We start from the raw sequence: 27,705 nt of genomic DNA, 5'->3' as shown, positions 1-27,705 counted from the left end.
TGCAGTTACTTTGGCTGCACTTTTTTGGTGTGAATGTAAGTTGGCCATAGTTGGCTAGCTAGCAAGCAAGGGATAAGAATGTTGCCAGCCAGTATGGCAATGGAACATTGAGAGAACTAACGGCTGGGTTGCGTCTCTAGCAACCGAACCGATAGAACGAACGACCAGCCGGCTTGGGTAGCAACCCTAGACTTGTTGGGACTATATCTTGTGGAAGGGTGAAATAGTATGAATAAATTAATCAAAATAACGTTTTTAATGAAAATATGTCAATCATTATTTGAACATGCTGGTAACCCAGTGTATAAAAGTGATAATACCCTCGAAGCCAGTGTTTGGAGCATATATTGGCACGGTTTACCAACCGTCGACTTCGTCTCAGGCCTAACAACACCCGTGCCAATATATCCTCCAAATATCCTCCAATGCTTCTCTGGCATTATCACTTAATTATAAACTGGGTGGTTCAAGCCCTGAATGCTGATTGGCTGACCGCCATAGTATATTATTTTACCTGCTCTAATTACGTTGGTAACCAGTTGGTAACATGGCATCGTGCCTAAGAACAGCCCTTAGCTGTACTATATTGGCCATATACCACACTCCCTCATGCCTTATTGCTTAAACCATGGAATTGTTGAATAGTCCTTTCTGATTGGCTTGAAGGGCATTCTAGAGTGTGCATTATTTCCCTACAGTGCACAGTATATTTTCACTGTAGAATTCAATGGCTATAGTGAATTTGTACATGTTTTGTTTGAGCTGCTGTGATGGAAATGTTTATGTTTGTGCTTTTCAAATGATCAATTTCTATGTTCTGTTTGTGCTTTTCTAATAACCAATTTCTGTGTTCATGCAAGTGACTAATTGAATGCCTGGGAGAAATCCTGACTTCAGTTTCAAAGTCTCAGCTTGGAGAGAAGAAGCCTCATGAGGTATTGGTCTGCCACATGCATGAACCAGTATTGGTCGGTCACATGAAGGATAGCAATCCGTCACATGAATGACAGCAAACAAATAATGAACAAGCTAAATCATGCAAGTATTACTTTCTGTGTAAGTATATAAGAGAACTAACAGGACTGCCACATTAGAGACCCTGATCGACATGTGTACTATGGTGCATTGAGTTGGGTGGAACCTCTCTGACAATAAACAATGATTCATTTAAGATTTACTTTGAGTGTCCCTGTGTAAGAATTTCCACAACACTGCTTTTGAAAGCAAAAGTCTAATTGAAAACAGTATTGGTAATGTTGAATTCAAAATTCATAATAGCAAGCTAGGACTGATGGTTTGGTTAGCTAAACTAGCAAGTCTGTTTGTTCGGTTACCACAGAAACTACTGTAGCTATCTAGTTAACTTGCTAGCTAGCTACTTCAGTGGATGTTAAACACATTTCTCCCAGCAAAGAACACAAATGTGTTAATTCATAGCCATGGTATAAAAGGGATAATCAACTTGCGTTCTCCAGAAATGCAACTCCATGGAAGGTCAGTTCCACTCTGCTAGTGGTGTGTCATGGAAAACACCTTCCACGTGTTCATTATTTTCCATAGAAAGCATAGCCCCTCCTTGATTATCCCTTACATAATGCACGCTCTAGAATGCCAATCAGAAGCAAGTATTCAACAATGCCTTGGTAAAATATCAAGTATTTACAGTTTAATTTTACAGTACTGACATCACTGAGAAACAACAGGGTTGCGTTGAGCAGGGTGCAACACAATAGGCCTACATTTAATCTGCACCCTCCTGAACAGACCCCAGGTCTCACTGAACCACTGAAGGCCAGTGATAGCCATAGCTGTCTCCAAAATAAAGGCTACAGGTACTGTATATACTGTAGGAATAGAAATAAACACTACACAAAAAACATCATAAAATGCTACATCGTAATCCATCAAACATGCCCACCCTCAAATGAGTTGAGTAGGACTCAGTGGAGGCTGGTTGTAATGGCTATAATGGAATTATGTTAGATACCGTTCCATTAATTCCATTCCAGCCATTATAATGAGCCTGTCCTCCTATAGCTCCTCCCACCAGCCTCCACTGGTAGGCCTACACCGCATGTATGGCGAAACTAGTTGTGTAGGTTCCACCATGTAGCTTTCACCATCTCACCAGATCACTGGTCATGAAGGAAAGAAAGAAGGCAAGGTGTGAGACAGTTGAGACACTTACGTCAGCATACATTCATCAACGCATAAACTGGGCCCCTGGTTAGACTGTCTGCTGTTCACCTGTAATTAGCTGTAAACCTAAAGGTTGTCTATGTTAGTGCTACAGTGAGTCCAACACCTGCTAACACCAGGATGAAAACCAGCAGACGGACGCTGCTGACATTTTGCCAGGTCTCACTCAAAAAATAGTTTCTTCACCTTGAGATCTCCTGTTGAAACCAAGGTTAAATCACTGCAGGTTATCATCTCTGCTGCTACAGTGAGTTACTGAGCAGACCTACTCCCTGTGTGGCTGTGTGTGCTGAGGAGTTCCCACTCTCTGGCGCCATTTGCTGGTTGATGTTGATAACACAGGTGAGCAGCAGGAAGACCACCACCAGGTCATCCAGGACCCCCAGGAGGCCAGACAGGGAGGATGGAGTGTCCAGGGGGGCAGAGTAGAGGGACACCATGGCCCCAAGACAGCAGAGCACCACTCTGACAAAGAAGAGGCACACGAGCCCCCCCATAGCGCCCAGGCTGCGAGCTAGCAGCTGCAGGAACAGGGGCGTGTCACACAAGTAGTCTGTCACCTAAGGGACAGAAGACAAGACAGGGGCACAGGTGTGAGTAGAGGGTGTCACGGTCATTTCACCTGGCTTCAGGTGGGATAGAGATCTGGCTCGTGTTCACTAGAGTAGAGCATGATGTAGCAAAAGGTTTTGTAACGTTTTCTTATTTTAGATCAGTCCAGATGAAGTAAAGAAAATGAGGAGAGGTGGCCACTTTAGAGTATTGAGATGTACACAACAGTATCAACCACAGGAGTGAGAGAGAATTGTATTCTACTTTAGTGTGATATCCTTCCATTGTCCTTGTACAATACAGGCTCTATGCGGTGGTTGCGTAAGCAGTATTCCAGTTACAAAACCATTATCAGAGGGATGGGATAGGAACTCACCTTTATTATCATGTAAATACTGCCATCTTTTCTGCAGCCACATTCAAGGTCAAAATTAAATCACAGAACCTGATATGTTCATAAAACGTGAGAGAGAGCAAGCTATCTACAGTATAACAAAGGCTATGAAGCTCTAGTCTAGAGAGCGAAAAAATACCTGCAGAAAGACCCTTGAGAATGTGTTGTATGGTTTAATTGGTAAAGATTATCTGAAGGTTTTGTGTGTTACTAGGTTGTAGTGTGGTTGTAGCATGTTTTAATAAATGTTGTGTGTGGTACTCATAGAGATAGAACAATGTAATATATGGTCTATAGTGGTACTGACCCTTCGAGGGGTTCCTGAGTAGCGTTTGTTGTAGTCTGTGATTTCTCCCAGAACCTCCCTCTCCTTTCTGTCTGACCGACCCTCACCGACAAGACGACACAGGACACTGACCTGAGAGCGAGAGAGAGAGGGAAAATCCATTCCAGTTACATTCAATCAATTCTGAACCATTATTTATCACTTTTATTCAACATAATTTTGCTATTTTTCTTGTCGGATAACAAGTGTAATATCATGGTAATAATGGATGTTTCTACAATTGGGTGTGTCTTGCTTACCCTTTGTCTACACAGAGGGCAGCTGATGGCATCCAGCCAGGACCCAAGTCTCCAGTACGAGATCAGACAGGGAGCTGCAGACAGAGAAACAAGGTAACATAAATAAGTACTCAATCACTACTCTTTCCATTAATATTTGTACCCCAAAAACTACGATTCACCATTAGGGAAACTGTCATATTGCTAGTGTAATGTGTTCATATTATTGCGGGATTGAGCAAAATGCAGGTATGAGCAAAATGCTGACGGCCGCATGAGAAGCTTTTGTACTAGTGACATGACCTTGTCTACTGAATGTTAATTAACTAAGTACAGCCCCTCTCTCTCTCTTAGGGGGAGGCATGGGTAAGAGGGGCAGGTCGGGTGGAGTAGTTATTGAATCACGTGATGATGACACAGACAATGGTGAAGGAGAGGGAGAGGAGATTGACATATGCTACTACCATTATCAACCACTATCTGAATCCACCACTCATATAGCTGTCTATCACTGTTGTCCCACTTCTGTAATGAGATTTTGGCCAAAACAGACAGTTTTACTACAAAACACAAAACTGATGATGGAATTACTCAACTGATCCGTTGCATACTCAGGGATAGCAAACATAACTTGGTCGAACAAGTATTAAAAATGTGTAAAATACTTGGTACTCTTGATTTAGCAAATTTGTATTTTGCACTTTTGGGAGTATTTATTGGTTCTATTAAGCTTGACAAACTAAATCCAGCACACGTCAAATATTACAAGTATTACAGCAAGCCAACAAACAGACTGGCAACCAGGTTAGCGTTGTCATAACAATGCCTTGTGATCACCATATCCTAGAACTCTTTAAGACCATGGATGGCTGGGGGAGTTCCTCTTTTCCATGGTTTCCATAGAGACCCTCTGGCCAAATGAGAGAGGTGTGCGTGAATGATCAAAGCCTGAGTGTGTGTGTGATCTCTTTCAGGTGGGAGCCACACACTGGTTCACTATAGCAACGATTGTCAAGTATTAACCCCCCAGGCTAGACAGGTCTTGGGGCTCTCATCACATGACACAGACAGAAAGTTTCATTGGCCAGACAGCCTCATGATGGACAGGCAGATGGACAGACAATGACCTGCTGCTGTAGTCAGTATGTTGTATGGCATTTTCTTATGTAAGCTACTCACTTAGGTTTTAACGACCTTTACTTTAGGAGATCTGAGGGAGGACCACCATTTTTCTTTAAACACCATCGCTAGCACAGGGAAGAGAATAATTATCTCTGCCCCCGTCCCGTGTTTTTTTTTAAGGAACTCAGCCCGGCTTTAAACTTACTCTTGAAAGTTGTAATAGTAGAATGCACAAGGTGCAATTTGACATTGGGTAGTGCATCATCAGTTCCTCTTGTCATGTTAGTCACTTCATTCCTTAGAGAGCTATTTAGAATAATATAATGCCCAGATCAACTAGCCCATGTCAGTTTTTTTAGCCCAAAGATATTGTTGTAATCTTTGAGTCATTCAAATACCACATGAATACACATGAGCAAATGTGCTTTAAAACTACAAAATGATTTTTGCACGCCGTGATAAAATGTGTAGAATTGCAGGAAATAAGCTTTAAACCTGCAAAATTCTCTCCACCAAAAAGAGAGGTATGAACAGTTTGTGTCATGAACAGCACTTGTGCTCATAGAAATAGACGTGGATCCCCAATGCTGGAAGGGGGGGGGGGGGGATTTACCATAACCGCAGGGGTTCCAGGAATATTTCCAGCATCATTGCAAACTGTTTTAGAGACAGACCGACAGGGTCTGGTAGTGCTCTAATTCTCCCTGTCAGAATAAGGAACAGAGGATTTGGAAAGCATCAACTCCTGTAGAAACGGCTCTAGGGTTATTTTGAGTAACTTCATTTATGTTCCCTTAACTCTGCCTTCTAGTGAGTTTATGCAAACTATCATCTCCTACCATTCTGATAGATTGGAAACTATCAGAAAATGTGGTTGAAACGTTAATAATTTGGTTGTTATTCCATTGGTTACCTTGAGGCAGTTGCCCCAGGGGCAGAGTGGCCCACACTCATTGAATATGTTGCTTTTAAATGTTAGAGCAATCACTAGTAAAACCTTTCTCATGAATGACCTCATTACAGAGCGCAAAGTTGATTGCATGTTTCTCACTGAAACATGGATGTCTTCAGACTGTAGTGTCGCTCTTATTGAAGCCTCCTCCTGGATTACAGCTTTTTATACTCTGTCAGAAAAGGGAAAAGGGTGGGGGACAGCCTTTTTCCCTTTTCTGACAGAGTATGAAAAGCTGTAATCCAGGAGGAGGCTTCAATAAGAGCAGCACTACAGTATTTACAGTATTTATCTATTTTAACTACTGCTCTCAGCTGTAAGGACATTTTGTTTGGCGACTTTGTGTCTTTTGAGCATCATGCCATACTGTTTCAATGTCAGCCACCAGTGCTGTGCATCAAAGCACTGCCCCACTTTCTTTACTGGTTTCTCTAAACTATTGTCTATTGTGCTTGAGAACAATGATAAAATAATTGTGTTGGGTGAATTTAATATTCATGTTGACAAAGAGACTGACTCCAAAGCCATTGAATGTATTCATCTTTTGAGCTTTATGGACTTTATCCAACATGTTAATACCCATAACAGCGGCCATACTCTGGACCTGTTATTACCAAGAGGCTTTCTATTGACATATCTTCTATAGTTGATGTTGCTTTATCTGATCTCCACTGTGTATTTTGTACTACCTTGTTGCTCATAACACAGGGTAATACTGAACGCATTATTAAGAAACACCATCTTACCTCTGAAGTAGCTACATATTTTATTGAGTGTATGAACAATACTCGATCACCTACTCTGCCTTCCTCTTGTGATGATTTAGTTGATCACTTTCATAGCAAATTAAGCGCAACCATTGATACCATAGCTCCAGTAAGGTTGAAAAAAGCCAGATTAGAAATGCCAGATGGAGGCCTCCCGAGTGGTGCAGCGGTCTAAGGCCCAGGTTTGATCACTACAGGCCCAGGTTCGATCCCGGGCTGTATCACAACCGGCCGTGATCGGGAGTCCCATAGGGCGGCGCACAATTGGCACAGCGTACCTGAGGGGTGCCAAAACTGTGGACATACTATATTTAAACCATCTTAAAACACACCGTTTTAGCTTTGCTTTTCCTTAGGGTGATTTTTAGTCATTCAGTCTTTATTGTTTTTCTTTCGTTTTTTATCCTTTTACGTTTGTTGTGTAATAAATATTTCTTTCTGGGAAGCACATTGCGTTGCATTCCATGTCTGAACTGTGCTGTATAAATAAAGCTTGATTGGATTTGATTTGATGTAAATGTTAATATGCTACCTTCTGGGCCCTGAAGACCTCTTTCTATCTGTACAAGTCTCTCTTGACCCATAGATAAATCCGATCAAATTCTGGTTTTGGGGGATGGTGTGTGGTGCTGTCTTACCACAGAAGAGATGGCCACAGTTGGTCTGTACAGGGAAGCTGGCAGTTTGCAGACACACAGGGCAGAGCCAGTCTCTGTGGCCCGCAGATGGACAGATCTGAGAGGTGTTCTTGAGAAAGAGGAGTACATTGGTACGGTTAGAGATAAATATAACACAGGTTTCTGTTTCTCCTCTGCACTTAACTGATCACAAAAGAGTGATTGGACACTGTGGCCCTCATGAACATGAGATACACCCCCCTGGAATAGCAGGACAATAACAGAAACAAACACCTGAGAAGAGATGAAGCCAAGGTCTTATAAATCACAGTGGACCTCATCATAAGGAAATATCAGCTCTGAAATGATCAAGGTCTAAGTTAGCTTGTCAGCTGGATGGAGCTCTACGATCTCCTCCTTCACTCCAGACTGCCTCTGTTCTCAGCATTATTAATAACACTAATGGTTATTAGTAAGAGTTGTCAATTAATTTAGAGATGTTTTAGTCCATTAATATTAGTATGTTCAAAAAGTAAAAATAAAAATGTCGAAACCTTGATGAAAATGTACATTTCCGTTAGTTTATCATACTAATGTCATCAAAATGTCATGAATTGGAACCACTTTTAAATGGACATGCACTGAGTGTACAAACAATTATCAACATCTTGTAGTGTCTATTGTACCTTTTGATTGACACTGCTGTGTGATTGTATTGGTTGTCACATTAGGGCTTAGAACCCTTCATGGCATTTGCATAAAACACCTTAAGTGTTATCCTTAAAGGGACACTTAAAAATCTCCACCACCACCGCAACGTCAACATACAGTTGAAGTCGGAAGTTTACATACACCTTAGCCAAATACATTTAAACTCAGTTTTCACAATTCCTGACATTTAATCCTAGTAAAAATGTCCTGTCTTAGGTCAGTTAGGATACCCACTTTTTTAAGAATGTGAAATGTCAGAATAATAGTAGAGAGAATGATTTATTTCACCTTTTATTTATTTCATCACATTCCCAGTGGGTCAGAAGTTTACATACACTCAATTAGTATTTGGTAGCATTGACTTTAAATTGTTTAGTCTTGGGTCAAACGGTTCAGGTAGCCTTCCACAAGCTTCCCACAATAAGTTGGGTGAATTTTGGCCCATTCCTGACAGAGCTAGTTTAACTGAGCCAGGTTTGTAGGCCTCCTTGCTCACACACGCTTTTTCAGCTCTGCCCACAAATTTTCTATAGGATTAAGGTCAGGGCTTTGTCATGGCCACTCCAATACTTTGACTTTGTTGTCCTTAAGCCATTTTGCCACAACTTTGGAAGTATGCTTGGGGTCATTGTCCATTTGGAAGACCCATTTGCGACCAAGCTTTAACTTCCCGACTGATGTCTTGAGATGTTGCTTCAATACATCCACATAAATTTCCTTTCTCATGATGCCATCTATTTTGTGAAGTGCACCAGTCCCTCCTGCAGCAAAGCACCCCCACAATATGATGCTGCCACACCGTGCTTCACGGTTGGGATGGTGTTCTTCGGCTTGCAAGCATCCCCCTTTTTCCTCCAAACATAACGATGGTCATTATGGCCAAACAGTTCTATTTTTGTTTCATCAGACCAGACGACATTTCTCCAAAAAGTACGATCTTTGTCCCCATGTGCAGTTGCAAACCGTAGTCTGTCTTTTTTATGGCGGTTTTGGAGCAGTCGCTTCTTCCTTACTGAGCGGCCTTTCAGGTTATGTTGATATAGGACTCGTTTTACTGTGGATATAGATACTTTTGTACCTGTTTCCTCCAGCAACTTCACAAGGTCCTTTGCTGTTGCTCTGGGATTGATTTGCACTTTTCGCACCAAAGTACATTCATCTCTAGGAGACAGAACGCGTCTCCTTCCTGAGCGGTATGACGGCTGCGTGGTCCCATGGTGTTTATACTTGCGTACTATTGTTTGTACAGATGAACGTGGTACCTTCAGGCATTTGGAAATTGCTCCCAAGGATGAACCAGACTTGTGGAGGTGTACAATTTTGTTTTCTGAGGTCTTGGCTAAATGTTTTTTGATTTTCCCATGATGTCAAGCAAAGAGGCACTGAGTTTGAAGGTAGGCCTTGAAATACATCCACAGCTACACCTCCAAATGACTCAAAGGAAGTCAATTAGCTTATCAGAAGCTTTTAAAGCCATGACACCATTATCTGGAATTGTCCAAGCTGTTTAAAAGCACAGTCAACTTAGTGTATGTAAACTTCTGACTGACTGGAATTGTGATACAGTGAATTATAAGTTAAATAATCTGTCTGTAAACAATTGCTGGAAAAATTACTTATGTCATGCACAAAGTAGATGCCCAACAATACATTTGTGGAGTGGTTGATAAACGAGTTTTAATGACTCCAAGCTAAATATTTGTAAACTTCCGACTTCAACTGTATGTGAAAATGGCAAGTTTTTATGTTTTGTGGGGGAGGGGGGGGGGTTAGGGTGATTTCACCCATGCTTATGCCTCTACTGCCATTCATTCCAATTAGACTGGTTTTAGATTTTTCCCTGACCAATATGGCTGCCATTTTGGCCCCATTATGGAAAGTGTAAAGAAATTTGGCGTTTGTCATTAGGCCAGAATTTACGCGTCCACTGCTGTCCGTGCGCGTTTCGGTGTCGGCCACTCATCTCTGCCTTAGCAGAATGTCAGTGTTTAAGTTTAACCACATCGCATTTTGGAGCGTAGAATATACCACCTGTTTTCAAGTCCATTCGCTCATTTTTATGCCTCTGATATACGGTATTGATGAATAATGGTGTAAATAAAACTGACTATCCTACCGATCCTCGACTTCGGCAATGTCATTTACAAAATAGCTTCCAATACTCTACTCAGCAAACTGGATGCAGTCTATCACAGTGCCATCCGTTTTGTTACCAAAGTCCCTTATACCACCCACCACTGCAACCTGTATGCTCTAGCCGGCTGGCCTTCGCTACATATTCGTCGCCAGACCCACTGGCTCCAGGTCATCTATAAGTCTATGCTAGGTAAAGCTCCACCTTATCTCAGCTCACTGGTCACGATAACAACACCCACCCGTATCACGCGCTCCAGCAGATATATCTCACTGGTCATCCCCAAAGCCAACACCTCCTTTGGCCGCCTTTCCTTCCAGTTCTCTGCTGCCAATGACTGGAACGAATTGCAAAACTCACTGAAGCTGGAGACTTATATTTCCCTCACTAACTTTAAACATCAGCTATCTGAGCAGCTAACCGATCGCTGCAGCTGTACATAGCCCATCTGTAAATAGCCTAACCAGTCTATCTACCTCATCCCCATATTGTTTTTATTTACTTTTCTGCTCTTTTGCACACCAGTATTTCTACTTGCACATCATCATCTGCTATTTATCAGTGTTAATTTGCTGAACTGTAATTACTTCACTACTAAGGCCTATTTATTGCCTTACCTCCTCACGCCGTTTGCACACACTGTATATAGACTCTTTTTTTCTATTGTGTTATTGACTGTACGCTTGTTTATTCCATTTGTAACTCTGTGTTGTTGTTTGTGTCGCACTGCTTTGCTTTATCTTGGCCAGGTCGCAGTTGTAAATGAGAACTTGTTCTCAACTAGCTTACCTGGTTAAATAAAGGTGAAATTTATATATATTTTTAAATAGCCTACAGTTTTCTATGACATTTTGTTTTAATTATTGTGATAGGCTCATGTTTTACCGATACGGCATACCTCTATTCTCTTTTGACTGAACGCCATACCGGACCGTACCGCCTTACTTTCACCCATGCTTATGCCTCTACTGCCATTCATTCCAATTAGACTGGTTTTAGATTTTTCCCTGACCAATATGGCTGCCATTTTGGCCCCATTATGGAAATTTGAGGGTTTATGACATAGCCCCTCTAGTAATATAATAGGATCTCTACTAAATGTCAGAAAGAGTTTTTGGTTACCATGAAGATGACCTGATTCACTGAATGAACTACTCATCAAAGAGATGGCATTTATTTTGGGAGATAGCAAAATAGAACTTTTAGCTACATTTAAGACAGGAGAAACAAATTCATTCAGAAGATAATAAAACACGTTTCTTTGAGTTACTTTTTTCTCTACTTGTTTCGATTACTTTTCTAGCACTTCAAGCTAATTTACAGAGTAAGTAGCTAGCCATCTAGCTATGTGGCCATGGATTGTGTACCTTCCATTGTTTAGCTAAGTAGCTAAAGTTACCGAACTAGATGGTGGATGTTTTCCTTTTGAAACCAGGGCAGAGGAAAGCAACATTCAACTCCACAAATGCTGTTTACATTGATATCCATACTGAATGAAGCACTCTCTGTGTGTGTGTGTGTGTGTGTGTGTGTGTGTGTGTGTGTGTGTGTGTGTGTGTGTGTGTGTGTGTGTGTGTGTGTGTGTGTGTGTGTGTGTGTGTGTGTGTGTGTGTGTGTGTGTGTGTGTGTGTGTGTGTGTGTGTGTGTGTGTGGCCTCACCTTGTTGTAGCTTACACGTTTGAGGGCTGTTCGGTCCTGTGTGTGTTCTGAGGATCTATAGGAGGTGCATCCGGAAAGTATTCAGACCCCTTCCCTTTTTCCCTTTTTTTTAACGTTACAGCCTTATTCTAAAATGGATTAAATAATTCTACACACAATACCCTATAATGAAAAAGCAAAAACAGGTTTTAAGACATTTTTGCAAATGTATTACAAATAAAAAACAGAAATACCTTATTTACATTACTATTCAGACCTTACTATTACTATTGATCATCCTTGAGATGTTTCTACAACTTGATTGGAGTCCACCTGGGGTAAATTCAACTGATTGGACATGATTTGGAAAGGCACACACCTGTCTATATAAGGTCCCACAGTTGACCGTGCATGTCAGAGCAAAAACCAAGCCATGATGTCGAAGGAATTGTCCGTAGAGCTCCGAGACAGGATTGTGTCGAGATACATATCTGGGGAAGGGTACCAAAAAATGTCTGCAGCACAGTGGCCTCCATCATTCATAAATGGAAGAAGTTTGGAACCACCAAGACTCTTCCTAGAGCTGGCCGCCTGGCCAAACTGAGCAATCGGGGGAGAGGGGCCTTGGTCAGGGAGGTGACCAAGAACCCGATGTTCACTCTGACAGAGCTCCAGAGCTCCTCTGTGGAGATGGGAGAACCTTCCAGAAGGACAACCATCTCTGCAGCGCAAGATTCTCAGGTCAGATGAAACCAAGATTGAACTCTTTGGCCTGAATGCCAAGCTTCACGTCTGGAGGAAACCTGGCACTATCCCTACAGTGAAGCATGGTGGTGGTAGCATCATGCTGTGGGGATGTTTTTCAGCGGCAGGGACTGGGAGACTTGTCAGGTTCGAGGGAAAGATGAATGTAGGAAAGTACAGAGAGATCCTTGATGAAAACCTGCTCCAGAGTGCTCAGGACCTCAGACTGGGGCGAAGGTTCACCTTCCAACAGGACAACGACCCTAAGCACAGCCAAGACAACGCAGGAGTGGCTTCGGGACAAGTCTCTGAATGTCCTTGAGTTGCACAGCCAGAGCCCGGCTTGAACCCGATCTAACATCTCTGGAGAGACCTGAAAATAGCTTTGCAGCGACACTCCACATCCAACCTGACAGAGCTTGAGAGGATCTGCAGAGAAGAATGGGAGAAACTCCCCAAATATACGTGTGCCAAGCTTGTAGCGTCATACCCAAGAAGACTTGAGGCTGCAAAAGGTGCTTCAACAAGGTACAGAGTAAAAGGTCTGAATACTTTAAAAAAATAGATTTGGGATCATAACTGGGATCTTATGGCTAACTACCCAGTGCAAGTTTAGTTAGTTTTCTATAAAAGCTAGTAACCAGATACTACTGTAGATGCTCCATTATGTTCCCCCTATACCAAGTACCCAAACTAGTTAACCGTGAAAATCCTAAGATACCAGACCGTTACAGTCTATGTACCAGGCACTCACATTTTCTGACACCCCCACATGAAACACCCAACCACACCTCCACTAGCAGTCTCTGCAGTGTGTGGGTGGGTGGTGTGTAGAGGAGAGGGTATAGATCCTCTGTTTATGCCCAGAGAAAAGAGGACTTACCTGGGATGAGAGCTGTGGGAGGGTTGCATGGTCTGATTCATCTGGCAGCTGTCTGATCTAGAGCTAGAAGTGTAGGTATGGTAGCTGTAGACAGGCAGAGAGCCTGAGAGTGTGTCTGTAGAGTGTGTGTTTCCCGGACAGGCTAGAGAAGGAAATGCTTCCTGACAGAATCACTGTACACAATAAATCTGACTGGTATTGTTAATCATTAACTAGGCCTTTCGATCTGGGAGCTGAGGGCTGCCTGCCTGCCTGGAAGTGACCTAGAGAGACCATTGAGTGACAATGTACTAGTATGACATAACATAGAAGCAGTTTCTCTCATATGTGATAGATGTGATTGGTAAATTTGATTGAAATCAATAAGGGCTCAAAACAAAAAAACTGTGACCACTCCCATCTCCACATTCTATTTTGATCATGTGACCACTCACACAAGGTCAAAGCTATCCTCTTTGACCCCACCTTTTTAGTCCAACTTGGTCAATGATTTATTATACGTTTACTCAGCCCTGGCCCACATATTTTTGATTTTTTTTTTACCATAAAACACCAGCGCTGTGGTGGTGAAATAGAGTTGTGAAATAGCTTATTGTTGTCTATCCATATGTATTAGACTACTGTTAAAGCGCTACCCAGTTGAAAGGAATATCAAACCCTCTCTAAATTCACTAGGATTGGCATCATAATAGTCTTCTTACATAAATCTGTCACATTGGTACTGGTAGATACAGATTAGCAATGCCCAAGGTCAAGACTACAACTGAATTCCCACAGTCTGCCATGATAATGAGTAACAACATTTACACAAACGTTTACCTTACAGTTCTTGGCCAAAAGAAGAAGGTCAAAATGCCTCAGAATGTCTAATTACAACAAGAGTTGATCGATGTCACAGTGACCACTAACAGTGACTTTGCCGCTGGAGATGGCTAAAGTCCCATGTCACATAAACACACACACTGATTACTAGCGGTTTGTCCCAGATTCCTTACTAGGGCATCATGGCTGGCCAGCAAGTCCAGGTTAAATATATGACATTACAAAATAAACTACCGTCCAAAAGTTTGGGGTCACTTAGAAATGTCCTTGTTTTTTTTTGTTTTTTTTTTATTTATTTTTTTTATCCCATTTTCTCCCCAATTTTCGTGGTATCCAATCGCTAGTAATTACTATCTTGTCTCATCGCTACAACTCCCGTACGGGCTCGGGAGAGACGAAGGTCGAAAGCCATGCGTCCTCCGAAGCACAACCCAACCAAGCCGCACTGCTTCTTAACACAGCGCGCCTCCAACCCGGAAGCCAGCCGCACCAATGTGTCGGAGGAAACACCGTGTACCTGGCCCCCTTGGTTAGCGCACACTGCGCCCGGCCCGCCACAGGAGTCGCTGGAGCGCGATGAGACAAGGATATCCCTACCGGCCAAACCCTCCCTAACCCGGACGACGCTATGCCAATTGTGCGTCGCCCCACGGACCTCCCGGTCGCGGCCGGCTGCGACAGAGCCTGGGCGCGAACCCAGAGACTCTGGTGGCGCAGCTAGCACTGCGATGCAGTGCCCTAGACCACTGCGCCACCCGGGAGGCCGAAATGTCCTTGTTTTTGAATGAAAAGCCAGCTGCCCGGAGTCGCCTCTTCACTGTTGACGTTGAGACTGGTGTTTTGCGGATACTATTTAATGAAGCTGCAAGTTGACGACTTGTGAGGCGTCTGTTTCTCAAACTAAACACTCTAATGTACTTGTCCTCTTGCTCAGTTGTGCACCGGGGCCTCCCACTCCTCTTTCTAATCTGGTTAGGGCCAGTTCGCCCTGTTCTGTCAAGGGAGTAGTAAACAGAGTTGTACGAGATCTTCAGTTTCTTGGCAGTTCTCGCATGGAATAGCCTTCATTTCTCAGAACAAGAATAGACTGACGAGTTTCACAAGAAAGTTATTTATTTCTAGTCATTTTGAGCCTGTATTCGAACCCACAAATGCTGATGTTCCAGATATTCAACTAGTCTGAAGAAGGTCAGTTTTATTGCTTCTTTAATCAGAACTAAAGTTTTCAGCTGTGCTAACATAATTTCAAAATGGTTTTCTAATGATCAATTAGCCGTTTAAAATTATAAACTTGGATTAGCTAACACAATGTGCCATTGGAACACAGGAGTGATGGTTGCTGATAATGGGCCTCTGTACACCTACAGTATGTAGACATTCCATTAAAAATCTGCCGTTTCCAACTACAACAGTCATTTACAACATTAACAATGTCTACACTGTATTTCTGATCAATTTCATGTTATTTTAATGGACAAAAAATGTGCTTTTCTTTCAAAAACAAGGACATTTCTAAGTAACTCCAAACTTTTGAACGGTAGCGTATAGAGAGTACCAGTCAAAAGTTTGGACACACCTACTCATGCAATGTTTTTTCATTATTTTTACTATTTTCTACATTGTAGAATAATAGTGAAGACATCAAAACCATGAAATAACACAAATGGAATCATGTACTAATAAAAAAAAGTGTTAAACAAATTAAAATATATTTTATTTTATCTTCAAAATAGCAACCCTTTGTCTTGATAACAGCTTTGCACACTCTTGGTATTCTCTCAACCAGCTTCACCTGGAATTATTTTCGAACAGTCTTGAAGGAGTTCCCACATATGTTGAGCACTTGTTGGCTGCTTTTCCTTCACTCTACGGTCCAACCCATCCCAAACCATCTCAAATGGGTTGAGGTCGGGTGATTGTGGAGGCCAGGTCATCTGATGCAGCACTCCATCATTCTCCTTTTTGGTGAAATAGCCCTTACACAGACTGGAGGTGTCTTGGGTCATTGTCCTGTTGAAAAACAAATGATAGTCTCACTAAGCGCATACCAGATGGGATGGCGTATCGATGCAGAATGCTGTGGTAGCCCTGCTGGTTAATTGTGCCTTGAATGCTAAATAAATCACCAACAGTGTCACCAGCAAAGCACCCCCACACCATTACACCTCCTCATCCATGCTTCACGGTGGGAACCACACATGTGGAGATCTTCTGTTCACGTACTCTGCGGCTCACAAAGGCACGGCGGTTGGAACCAGAAATCTCAAATTTGGATTAATCAGACCAAAGGACAGATTTCCATTGGTCTAATGTCCATTGCTTGTGTTTCTTTGCAGCAATTTGACCATAAAGGCCTGATTCATGCAGTCTCTGAATGGTTGATGTTGAGATGTGTCTGTTAATTGAACTCTGTGAAGCATTTATTTGGGCTGCAATGTTTGAGGCTGGTAACTTTAATGATAGTTATCCTCTGCAGCAGAGGTAACTCTGGGTCTTCCTTTCCTGTGGCGGTCTTCATTAGAGCCAGTTTCATCATAGCGCTTGATGGTTTTTGCTATTGCACTTGAAGAAACTTTCAAAGTTCTTGAAATGTTCCGCATTGACTGACCATGTCTTAAAGTAATGATGGACTGTTGTTTCTCTTTGCTTATTTGAGCTGTTCTTAACTAAATATGGACTTGGTCTTTTACAAAATAGGGCTATCTTCTTTATACCACCCCTACCTTGCACACTGATTGGCTCAAATGCATTAAGAAGGAAAGAAATTCCACAAATTAACTTTTAACAATGCACACCTGTTAATTGCAATGCTTTCCAGGTGACTACCTCATGAAGCTGGTTGAGAAAATGCCAAGAATGTGCAAAGTTGTCATCAAGGCAAAGGGTGGCTACTTTGAAGAATCTCAAATATAAAATGTATTTTGAGTTGTTTAACACTTTTTTGGTTACTACATAATTCCATATGTGTTATTTCATAGTTTTGATGTCATCACTATTGTCACGGCTCCTCCTCTGCAGTGCAGGGGCGGTTCCTCCTGCAGGCAGAGGGTCGTTAGTGATTGGAGCCACCTGGGCTCAGGGTATAAAACTGCTTACTAATCACCTCTCTCTCTCTCTCTCTGCTCCTCCAGGTATGCTCATGATTTGTTTGTTCCTTTGTAGTTTTGCATAGTTTTCACTCAGTCATGTTCACACACACATATTCACGCATCCATGCACTTTACATACACCTTACATCATGATACTTCCACACCTCATTCCTTTTTCTTAGTTTAAGTTAATAGTTTGTTTATAATAAAGAACACTTTTAAATTGGCCTATACCCGTTGTTCGTGTCCCCTCATTTTTGTCACAGGCTATGAGCCGGCATGTGACACTATTATTATACAATGTAGAAAATAGTAAAAATAAAGAAAACCCCTTGAATGAGTAGGTGTGTACAAACTTTTGACTGGTACTGTATATATTTATTTTTTTACAATAAAAAGTATACACATACAAATAACAACATACAGATGCTCACAAACATTCACATCACACCTGCCCAGACCCACCTGCTCACACCCTCATCTCCAGCGCCCGCATCACTCTTCGCCACATGGCCTCAAACTGCATAATTTTATTTCTCTCTGTTGCCCACATACTTTCAACACTTAGACAATAAACAATTTGACTATTCCATTGTGTTATCGATTGAGGATTGTTTGATTTCCAGTCTTTAACTATACGTTTTTTTCAAGATGAGTATCTCACTGCACCCTCTTATACCATGTCTTGAAATATTCAGACAGACGGATTAAAAGTACGTTTACATTGTAATCCTTCTGACAGCCAACTTTCTAACTCCGCCCATAACTTTTGGACTTTATAGCATTCCCAGAACGCATGGTTTATTGAGTCATTTTTAGTTTTACCATTCTGTAGAATTTGTTAATTTTGTCTCTTGTGTAATAAATTCTATGCATACATTTATATTGGATTAAGTGCACATCTTTTTGCTAACTGTTAGTTATGTTCCAACATTCCCTCCATTTTGTGCCAATATCAGTCATTTATCTATTCATGTATTGATACTATTTTCCCAGACTAAGATTAAGCCTACTCCTGGACTAAGATTAAGCCTACTCCTGGACTAAGATTAAGCCTACTCCTGGACTAAGATTAAGCCTACTCCTGGACTAAGATTAAGCCTACTCCTGGACTAAGATTAAGCCTACTCCTGGACTAAGCATGCTTAATAGAGAATCTCAAATGAAAGTGCTTTTTAGTCCAGGATTTAACTCAATCTGGGTCTGCGAACAGTGCCTAATCCGGCCCTGGGTTTGGTAAAGGAGGACGGGAATTTTCTTCCCATGAGACCAGGCACCTGAGTTTCCCTCATTTTATCTGTGTCAAACTAAATTGTATTAAAAAGTTAATTCCTCACATGACTCTTTTTACTATGGTTGAGGTCGAGGAGAAATCTTGAAATAGGGAGAGAAACTATCTCAGATAATTGAGGTTAACAAACATTTGATTTTGCTATGTGACTGGCTCCATCGTATCCCCACAGACCTGTCAGTCAGTCAGATATTCAATCTGATTGGTCTGTCTGTTACAGTCAACTCAGTGCCATGGGCGTTTCATTCCTCGTTCTTGCTATTTATCCCGTCAATCCCTGATCCGTCTCAACGGAAAACGTCAAAGCGGTGGCTATTCACGTAGAAACTCACGGGGCTTTTACAGCGTAGTGACCAGGAAACATGCCTACATTACGCAGTTAGCGCTAGAGATCCAATTGCCGCAGGTGAGGTCAAATGCAGAGGGAAGGGAAAAAATGTGTAGAATTGCAGGAAATAAGCTTTAAACCTGCAAAATTCTCTCCACCAAAAAGAGAGGTATGAACAGTTTGTGTCATGAACAGCACTTGTGCTCATAGAAATAGACGTGGATCCCCAATGCTGGAAGGGGGGGGGGGGGGGGATTTACCATAACCGCAGGGGTTCCAGGAATATTTCCAGCATCATTGCAAACTGTTTTAGAGACAGACCGACAGGGTCTGGTAGTGCTCTAATTCTCCCTGTCAGAATAAGGAACAGAGGATTTGGAAAGCATCAACTCCTGTAGAAACGGCTCTAGGGTTATTTTGAGTAACTTCATTTATGTTCCCTTAACTCTGCCTTCTAGTGAGTTTATGCAAACTATCATCTCCTACCATTCTGATAGATTGGAAACTATCAGAAAATGTGGTTGAAACGTTAATAATTTGGTTGTTATTCCATTGGTTACCTTGAGGCAGTTGCCCCAGGGGCAGAGTGGCCCACACTCATTGAATATGTTGCTTTTAAATGTTAGAGCAATCACTAGTAAAACCTTTCTCATGAATGACCTCATTACAGAGCGCAAAGTTGATTGCATGTTTCTCACTGAAACATGGATGTCTTCAGACTGTAGTGTCGCTCTTATTGAAGCCTCCTCCTGGATTACAGCTTTTTATACTCTGTCAGAAAAGGGAAAAGGGTGGGGGACAGCCTTTTTCCCTTTTCTGACAGAGTATGAAAAGCTGTAATCCAGGAGGAGGCTTCAATAAGAGCAGCACTACAGTATTTACAGTATTTATCTATTTTAACTACTGCTCTCAGCTGTAAGGACATTTTGTTTGGCGACTTTGTGTCTTTTGAGCATCATGCCATACTGTTTCAATGTCAGCCACCAGTGCTGTGCATCAAAGCACTGCCCCACTTTCTTTACTGGTTTCTCTAAACTATTGTCTATTGTGCTTGAGAACAATGATAAAATAATTGTGTTGGGTGAATTTAATATTCATGTTGACAAAGAGACTGACTCCAAAGCCATTGAATGTATTCATCTTTTGAGCTTTATGGACTTTATCCAACATGTTAATACCCATAACAGCGGCCATACTCTGGACCTGTTATTACCAAGAGGCTTTCTATTGACATATCTTCTATAGTTGATGTTGCTTTATCTGATCTCCACTGTGTATTTTGTACTACCTTGTTGCTCATAACACAGGGTAATACTGAACGCATTATTAAGAAACACCATCTTACCTCTGAAGTAGCTACATATTTTATTGAGTGTATGAACAATACTCGATCACCTACTCTGCCTTCCTCTTGTGATGATTTAGTTGATCACTTTCATAGCAAATTAAGCGCAACCATTGATACCATAGCTCCAGTAAGGTTGAAAAAAGCCAGATTAGAAATGCCAGATGGAGGCCTCCCGAGTGGTGCAGCGGTCTAAGGCCCAGGTTTGATCACTACAGGCCCAGGTTCGATCCCGGGCTGTATCACAACCGGCCGTGATCGGGAGTCCCATAGGGCGGCGCACAATTGGCACAGCGTACCTGAGGGGTGCCAAAACTGTGGACATACTATATTTAAACCATCTTAAAACACACCGTTTTAGCTTTGCTTTTCCTTAGGGTGATTTTTAGTCATTCAGTCTTTATTGTTTTTCTTTCGTTTTTTATCCTTTTACGTTTGTTGTGTAATAAATATTTCTTTCTGGGAAGCACATTGCGTTGCATTCCATGTCTGAACTGTGCTGTATAAATAAAGCTTGATTGGATTTGATTTGATGTAAATGTTAATATGCTACCTTCTGGGCCCTGAAGACCTCTTTCTATCTGTACAAGTCTCTCTTGACCCATAGATAAATCCGATCAAATTCTGGTTTTGGGGGATGGTGTGTGGTGCTGTCTTACCACAGAAGAGATGGCCACAGTTGGTCTGTACAGGGAAGCTGGCAGTTTGCAGACACACAGGGCAGAGCCAGTCTCTGTGGCCCGCAGATGGACAGATCTGAGAGGTGTTCTTGAGAAAGAGGAGTACATTGGTACGGTTAGAGATAAATATAACACAGGTTTCTGTTTCTCCTCTGCACTTAACTGATCACAAAAGAGTGATTGGACACTGTGGCCCTCATGAACATGAGATACACCCCCCTGGAATAGCAGGACAATAACAGAAACAAACACCTGAGAAGAGATGAAGCCAAGGTCTTATAAATCACAGTGGACCTCATCATAAGGAAATATCAGCTCTGAAATGATCAAGGTCTAAGTTAGCTTGTCAGCTGGATGGAGCTCTACGATCTCCTCCTTCACTCCAGACTGCCTCTGTTCTCAGCATTATTAATAACACTAATGGTTATTAGTAAGAGTTGTCAATTAATTTAGAGATGTTTTAGTCCATTAATATTAGTATGTTCAAAAAGTAAAAATAAAAATGTCGAAACCTTGATGAAAATGTACATTTCCGTTAGTTTATCATACTAATGTCATCAAAATGTCATGAATTGGAACCACTTTTAAATGGACATGCACTGAGTGTACAAACAATTATCAACATCTTGTAGTGTCTATTGTACCTTTTGATTGACACTGCTGTGTGATTGTATTGGTTGTCACATTAGGGCTTAGAACCCTTCATGGCATTTGCATAAAACACCTTAAGTGTTATCCTTAAAGGGACACTTAAAAATCTCCACCACCACCGCAACGTCAACATACAGTTGAAGTCGGAAGTTTACATACACCTTAGCCAAATACATTTAAACTCAGTTTTCACAATTCCTGACATTTAATCCTAGTAAAAATGTCCTGTCTTAGGTCAGTTAGGATACCCACTTTTTTAAGAATGTGAAATGTCAGAATAATAGTAGAGAGAATGATTTATTTCACCTTTATTTATTTCATCACATTCCCAGTGGGTCAGAAGTTTACATACACTCAATTAGTATTTGGTAGCATTGACTTTAAATTGTTTAGTCTTGGGTCAAACGGTTCAGGTAGCCTTCCACAAGCTTCCCACAATAAGTTGGGTGAATTTTGGCCCATTCCTGACAGAGCTAGTTTAACTGAGCCAGGTTTGTAGGCCTCCTTGCTCACACACGCTTTTTCAGCTCTGCCCACAAATTTTCTATAGGATTAAGGTCAGGGCTTTGTCATGGCCACTCCAATACTTTGACTTTGTTGTCCTTAAGCCATTTTGCCACAACTTTGGAAGTATGCTTGGGGTCATTGTCCATTTGGAAGACCCATTTGCGACCAAGCTTTAACTTCCCGACTGATGTCTTGAGATGTTGCTTCAATACATCCACATAAATTTCCTTTCTCATGATGCCATCTATTTTGTGAAGTGCACCAGTCCCTCCTGCAGCAAAGCACCCCCACAATATGATGCTGCCACACCGTGCTTCACGGTTGGGATGGTGTTCTTCGGCTTGCAAGCATCCCCCTTTTTCCTCCAAACATAACGATGGTCATTATGGCCAAACAGTTCTATTTTTGTTTCATCAGACCAGACGACATTTCTCCAAAAAGTACGATCTTTGTCCCCATGTGCAGTTGCAAACCGTAGTCTGTCTTTTTTATGGCGGTTTTGGAGCAGTCGCTTCTTCCTTACTGAGCGGCCTTTCAGGTTATGTTGATATAGGACTCGTTTTACTGTGGATATAGATACTTTTGTACCTGTTTCCTCCAGCAACTTCACAAGGTCCTTTGCTGTTGCTCTGGGATTGATTTGCACTTTTCGCACCAAAGTACATTCATCTCTAGGAGACAGAACGCGTCTCCTTCCTGAGCGGTATGACGGCTGCGTGGTCCCATGGTGTTTATACTTGCGTACTATTGTTTGTACAGATGAACGTGGTACCTTCAGGCATTTGGAAATTGCTCCCAAGGATGAACCAGACTTGTGGAGGTGTACAATTTTGTTTTCTGAGGTCTTGGCTAAATGTTTTTTGATTTTCCCATGATGTCAAGCAAAGAGGCACTGAGTTTGAAGGTAGGCCTTGAAATACATCCACAGCTACACCTCCAAATGACTCAAAGGAAGTCAATTAGCTTATCAGAAGCTTTTAAAGCCATGACACCATTATCTGGAATTGTCCAAGCTGTTTAAAAGCACAGTCAACTTAGTGTATGTAAACTTCTGACTGACTGGAATTGTGATACAGTGAATTATAAGTTAAATAATCTGTCTGTAAACAATTGCTGGAAAAATTACTTATGTCATGCACAAAGTAGATGCCCAACAATACATTTGTGGAGTGGTTGATAAACGAGTTTTAATGACTCCAAGCTAAATATTTGTAAACTTCCGACTTCAACTGTATGTGAAAATGGCAAGTTTTTATGTTTTGTGGGGGAGGGGGGGGGGTTAGGGTGATTTCACCCATGCTTATGCCTCTACTGCCATTCATTCCAATTAGACTGGTTTTAGATTTTTCCCTGACCAATATGGCTGCCATTTTGGCCCCATTATGGAAAGTGTAAAGAAATTTGGCGTTTGTCATTAGGCCAGAATTTACGCGTCCACTGCTGTCCGTGCGCGTTTCGGTGTCGGCCACTCATCTCTGCCTTAGCAGAATGTCAGTGTTTAAGTTTAACCACATCGCATTTTGGAGCGTAGAATATACCACCTGTTTTCAAGTCCATTCGCTCATTTTTATGCCTCTGATATACGGTATTGATGAATAATGGTGTAAATAAAACTGACTATCCTACCGATCCTCGACTTCGGCAATGTCATTTACAAAATAGCTTCCAATACTCTACTCAGCAAACTGGATGCAGTCTATCACAGTGCCATCCGTTTTGTTACCAAAGTCCCTTATACCACCCACCACTGCAACCTGTATGCTCTAGCCGGCTGGCCTTCGCTACATATTCGTCGCCAGACCCACTGGCTCCAGGTCATCTATAAGTCTATGCTAGGTAAAGCTCCACCTTATCTCAGCTCACTGGTCACGATAACAACACCCACCCGTATCACGCGCTCCAGCAGATATATCTCACTGGTCATCCCCAAAGCCAACACCTCCTTTGGCCGCCTTTCCTTCCAGTTCTCTGCTGCCAATGACTGGAACGAATTGCAAAACTCACTGAAGCTGGAGACTTATATTTCCCTCACTAACTTTAAACATCAGCTATCTGAGCAGCTAACCGATCGCTGCAGCTGTACATAGCCCATCTGTAAATAGCCTAACCAGTCTATCTACCTCATCCCCATATTGTTTTTATTTACTTTTCTGCTCTTTTGCACACCAGTATTTCTACTTGCACATCATCATCTGCTATTTATCAGTGTTAATTTGCTGAACTGTAATTACTTCACTACTAAGGCCTATTTATTGCCTTACCTCCTCACGCCGTTTGCACACACTGTATATAGACTCTTTTTTTCTATTGTGTTATTGACTGTACGCTTGTTTATTCCATTTGTAACTCTGTGTTGTTGTTTGTGTCGCACTGCTTTGCTTTATCTTGGCCAGGTCGCAGTTGTAAATGAGAACTTGTTCTCAACTAGCTTACCTGGTTAAATAAAGGTGAAATTTATATATATTTTTAAATAGCCTACAGTTTTCTATGACATTTTGTTTTAATTATTGTGATAGGCTCATGTTTTACCGATACGGCATACCTCTATTCTCTTTTGACTGAACGCCATACCGGACCGTACCGCCTTACTTTCACCCATGCTTATGCCTCTACTGCCATTCATTCCAATTAGACTGGTTTTAGATTTTTCCCTGACCAATATGGCTGCCATTTTGGCCCCATTATGGAAATTTGAGGGTTTATGACATAGCCCCTCTAGTAATATAATAGGATCTCTACTAAATGTCAGAAAGAGTTTTTGGTTACCATGAAGATGACCTGATTCACTGAATGAACTACTCATCAAAGAGATGGCATTTATTTTGGGAGATAGCAAAATAGAACTTTTAGCTACATTTAAGACAGGAGAAACAAATTCATTCAGAAGATAATAAAACACGTTTCTTTGAGTTACTTTTTTCTCTACTTGTTTCGATTACTTTTCTAGCACTTCAAGCTAATTTACAGAGTAAGTAGCTAGCCATCTAGCTATGTGGCCATGGATTGTGTACCTTCCATTGTTTAGCTAAGTAGCTAAAGTTACCGAACTAGATGGTGGATGTTTTCCTTTTGAAACCAGGGCAGAGGAAAGCAACATTCAACTCCACAAATGCTGTTTACATTGATATCCATACTGAATGAAGCACTCTCTGTGTGTGTGTGTGTGTGTGTGTGTGTGTGTGTGTGTGTGTGTGTGTGTGTGTGTGTGTGTGTGTGTGTGTGTGTGTGTGTGTGTGTGTGTGTGTGTGTGTGTGTGTGTGTGTGTGTGTGTGTGTGTGTGTGTGTGTGTGGCCTCACCTTGTTGTAGCTTACACGTTTGAGGGCTGTTCGGTCCTGTGTGTGTTCTGAGGATCTATAGGAGGTGCATCCGGAAAGTATTCAGACCCCTTCCCTTTTTCCCTTTTTTTTAACGTTACAGCCTTATTCTAAAATGGATTAAATAATTCTACACACAATACCCTATAATGAAAAAGCAAAAACAGGTTTTAAGACATTTTTGCAAATGTATTACAAATAAAAAACAGAAATACCTTATTTACATTACTATTCAGACCTTACTATTACTATTGATCATCCTTGAGATGTTTCTACAACTTGATTGGAGTCCACCTGGGGTAAATTCAACTGATTGGACATGATTTGGAAAGGCACACACCTGTCTATATAAGGTCCCACAGTTGACCGTGCATGTCAGAGCAAAAACCAAGCCATGATGTCGAAGGAATTGTCCGTAGAGCTCCGAGACAGGATTGTGTCGAGATACATATCTGGGGAAGGGTACCAAAAAATGTCTGCAGCACAGTGGCCTCCATCATTCATAAATGGAAGAAGTTTGGAACCACCAAGACTCTTCCTAGAGCTGGCCGCCTGGCCAAACTGAGCAATCGGGGGAGAGGGGCCTTGGTCAGGGAGGTGACCAAGAACCCGATGTTCACTCTGACAGAGCTCCAGAGCTCCTCTGTGGAGATGGGAGAACCTTCCAGAAGGACAACCATCTCTGCAGCGCAAGATTCTCAGGTCAGATGAAACCAAGATTGAACTCTTTGGCCTGAATGCCAAGCTTCACGTCTGGAGGAAACCTGGCACTATCCCTACAGTGAAGCATGGTGGTGGTAGCATCATGCTGTGGGGATGTTTTTCAGCGGCAGGGACTGGGAGACTTGTCAGGTTCGAGGGAAAGATGAATGTAGGAAAGTACAGAGAGATCCTTGATGAAAACCTGCTCCAGAGTGCTCAGGACCTCAGACTGGGGCGAAGGTTCACCTTCCAACAGGACAACGACCCTAAGCACAGCCAAGACAACGCAGGAGTGGCTTCGGGACAAGTCTCTGAATGTCCTTGAGTTGCACAGCCAGAGCCCGGCTTGAACCCGATCTAACATCTCTGGAGAGACCTGAAAATAGCTTTGCAGCGACACTCCACATCCAACCTGACAGAGCTTGAGAGGATCTGCAGAGAAGAATGGGAGAAACTCCCCAAATATACGTGTGCCAAGCTTGTAGCGTCATACCCAAGAAGACTTGAGGCTGCAAAAGGTGCTTCAACAAGGTACAGAGTAAAAGGTCTGAATACTTTAAAAAAATAGATTTGGGATCATAACTGGGATCTTATGGCTAACTACCCAGTGCAAGTTTAGTTAGTTTTCTATAAAAGCTAGTAACCAGATACTACTGTAGATGCTCCATTATGTTCCCCCTATACCAAGTACCCAAACTAGTTAACCGTGAAAATCCTAAGATACCAGACCGTTACAGTCTATGTACCAGGCACTCACATTTTCTGACACCCCCACATGAAACACCCAACCACACCTCCACTAGCAGTCTCTGCAGTGTGTGGGTGGGTGGTGTGTAGAGGAGAGGGTATAGATCCTCTGTTTATGCCCAGAGAAAAGAGGACTTACCTGGGATGAGAGCTGTGGGAGGGTTGCATGGTCTGATTCATCTGGCAGCTGTCTGATCTAGAGCTAGAAGTGTAGGTATGGTAGCTGTAGACAGGCAGAGAGCCTGAGAGTGTGTCTGTAGAGTGTGTGTTTCCCGGACAGGCTAGAGAAGGAAATGCTTCCTGACAGAATCACTGTACACAATAAATCTGACTGGTATTGTTAATCATTAACTAGGCCTTTCGATCTGGGAGCTGAGGGCTGCCTGCCTGCCTGGAAGTGACCTAGAGAGACCATTGAGTGACAATGTACTAGTATGACATAACATAGAAGCAGTTTCTCTCATATGTGATAGATGTGATTGGTAAATTTGATTGAAATCAATAAGGGCTCAAAACAAAAAAACTGTGACCACTCCCATCTCCACATTCTATTTTGATCATGTGACCACTCACACAAGGTCAAAGCTATCCTCTTTGACCCCACCTTTTTAGTCCAACTTGGTCAATGATTTATTATACGTTTACTCAGCCCTGGCCCACATATTTTTGATTTTTTTTTTACCATAAAACACCAGCGCTGTGGTGGTGAAATAGAGTTGTGAAATAGCTTATTGTTGTCTATCCATATGTATTAGACTACTGTTAAAGCGCTACCCAGTTGAAAGGAATATCAAACCCTCTCTAAATTCACTAGGATTGGCATCATAATAGTCTTCTTACATAAATCTGTCACATTGGTACTGGTAGATACAGATTAGCAATGCCCAAGGTCAAGACTACAACTGAATTCCCACAGTCTGCCATGATAATGAGTAACAACATTTACACAAA

General features: G+C 41.9%; 1 protein-coding gene across 2 annotated transcripts; it reads right to left on the bottom strand.

Moving 5' to 3' along the window:
* Window positions 1-279: 279 nt before the first annotated feature.
* LOC120052544 (E3 ubiquitin-protein ligase RNF170-like) lies at window positions 280-27,705 on the bottom strand. Of its 2 annotated transcripts, none has more exons than XM_038999516.1 (6): window positions 26,894-27,705; window positions 20,812-20,920; window positions 7,189-7,297; window positions 3,731-3,804; window positions 3,453-3,563; window positions 280-2,759 (listed from the first exon to the last, which is right to left on the bottom strand). In XM_038999516.1, the coding sequence occupies exons 1-6, from the start codon at window positions 26,932-26,934 to the stop codon at window positions 2,442-2,444; spliced, it is 762 nt and encodes a 253-aa protein (XP_038855444.1). In that variant the 5' UTR covers window positions 26,935-27,705; the 3' UTR covers window positions 280-2,441. The 2 variants fall into 2 exon arrangements, with proteins under 2 accessions (XP_038855444.1, XP_038855445.1); XM_038999517.1 differs by lacking the exons at window positions 20,812-20,920; window positions 26,894-27,705 and adding exons at window positions 11,672-11,726; window positions 13,278-14,089.

Source organism: Salvelinus namaycush, chromosome 8, assembly GCF_016432855.1.
Source record: "Salvelinus namaycush isolate Seneca chromosome 8, SaNama_1.0, whole genome shotgun sequence".
NCBI classification, from domain to species: domain Eukaryota; kingdom Metazoa; phylum Chordata; class Actinopteri; order Salmoniformes; family Salmonidae; genus Salvelinus; species Salvelinus namaycush.
Note: the sequence above shows the minus strand (reverse complement) of the source record. Positions and strands in the feature narration are given on the sequence as shown.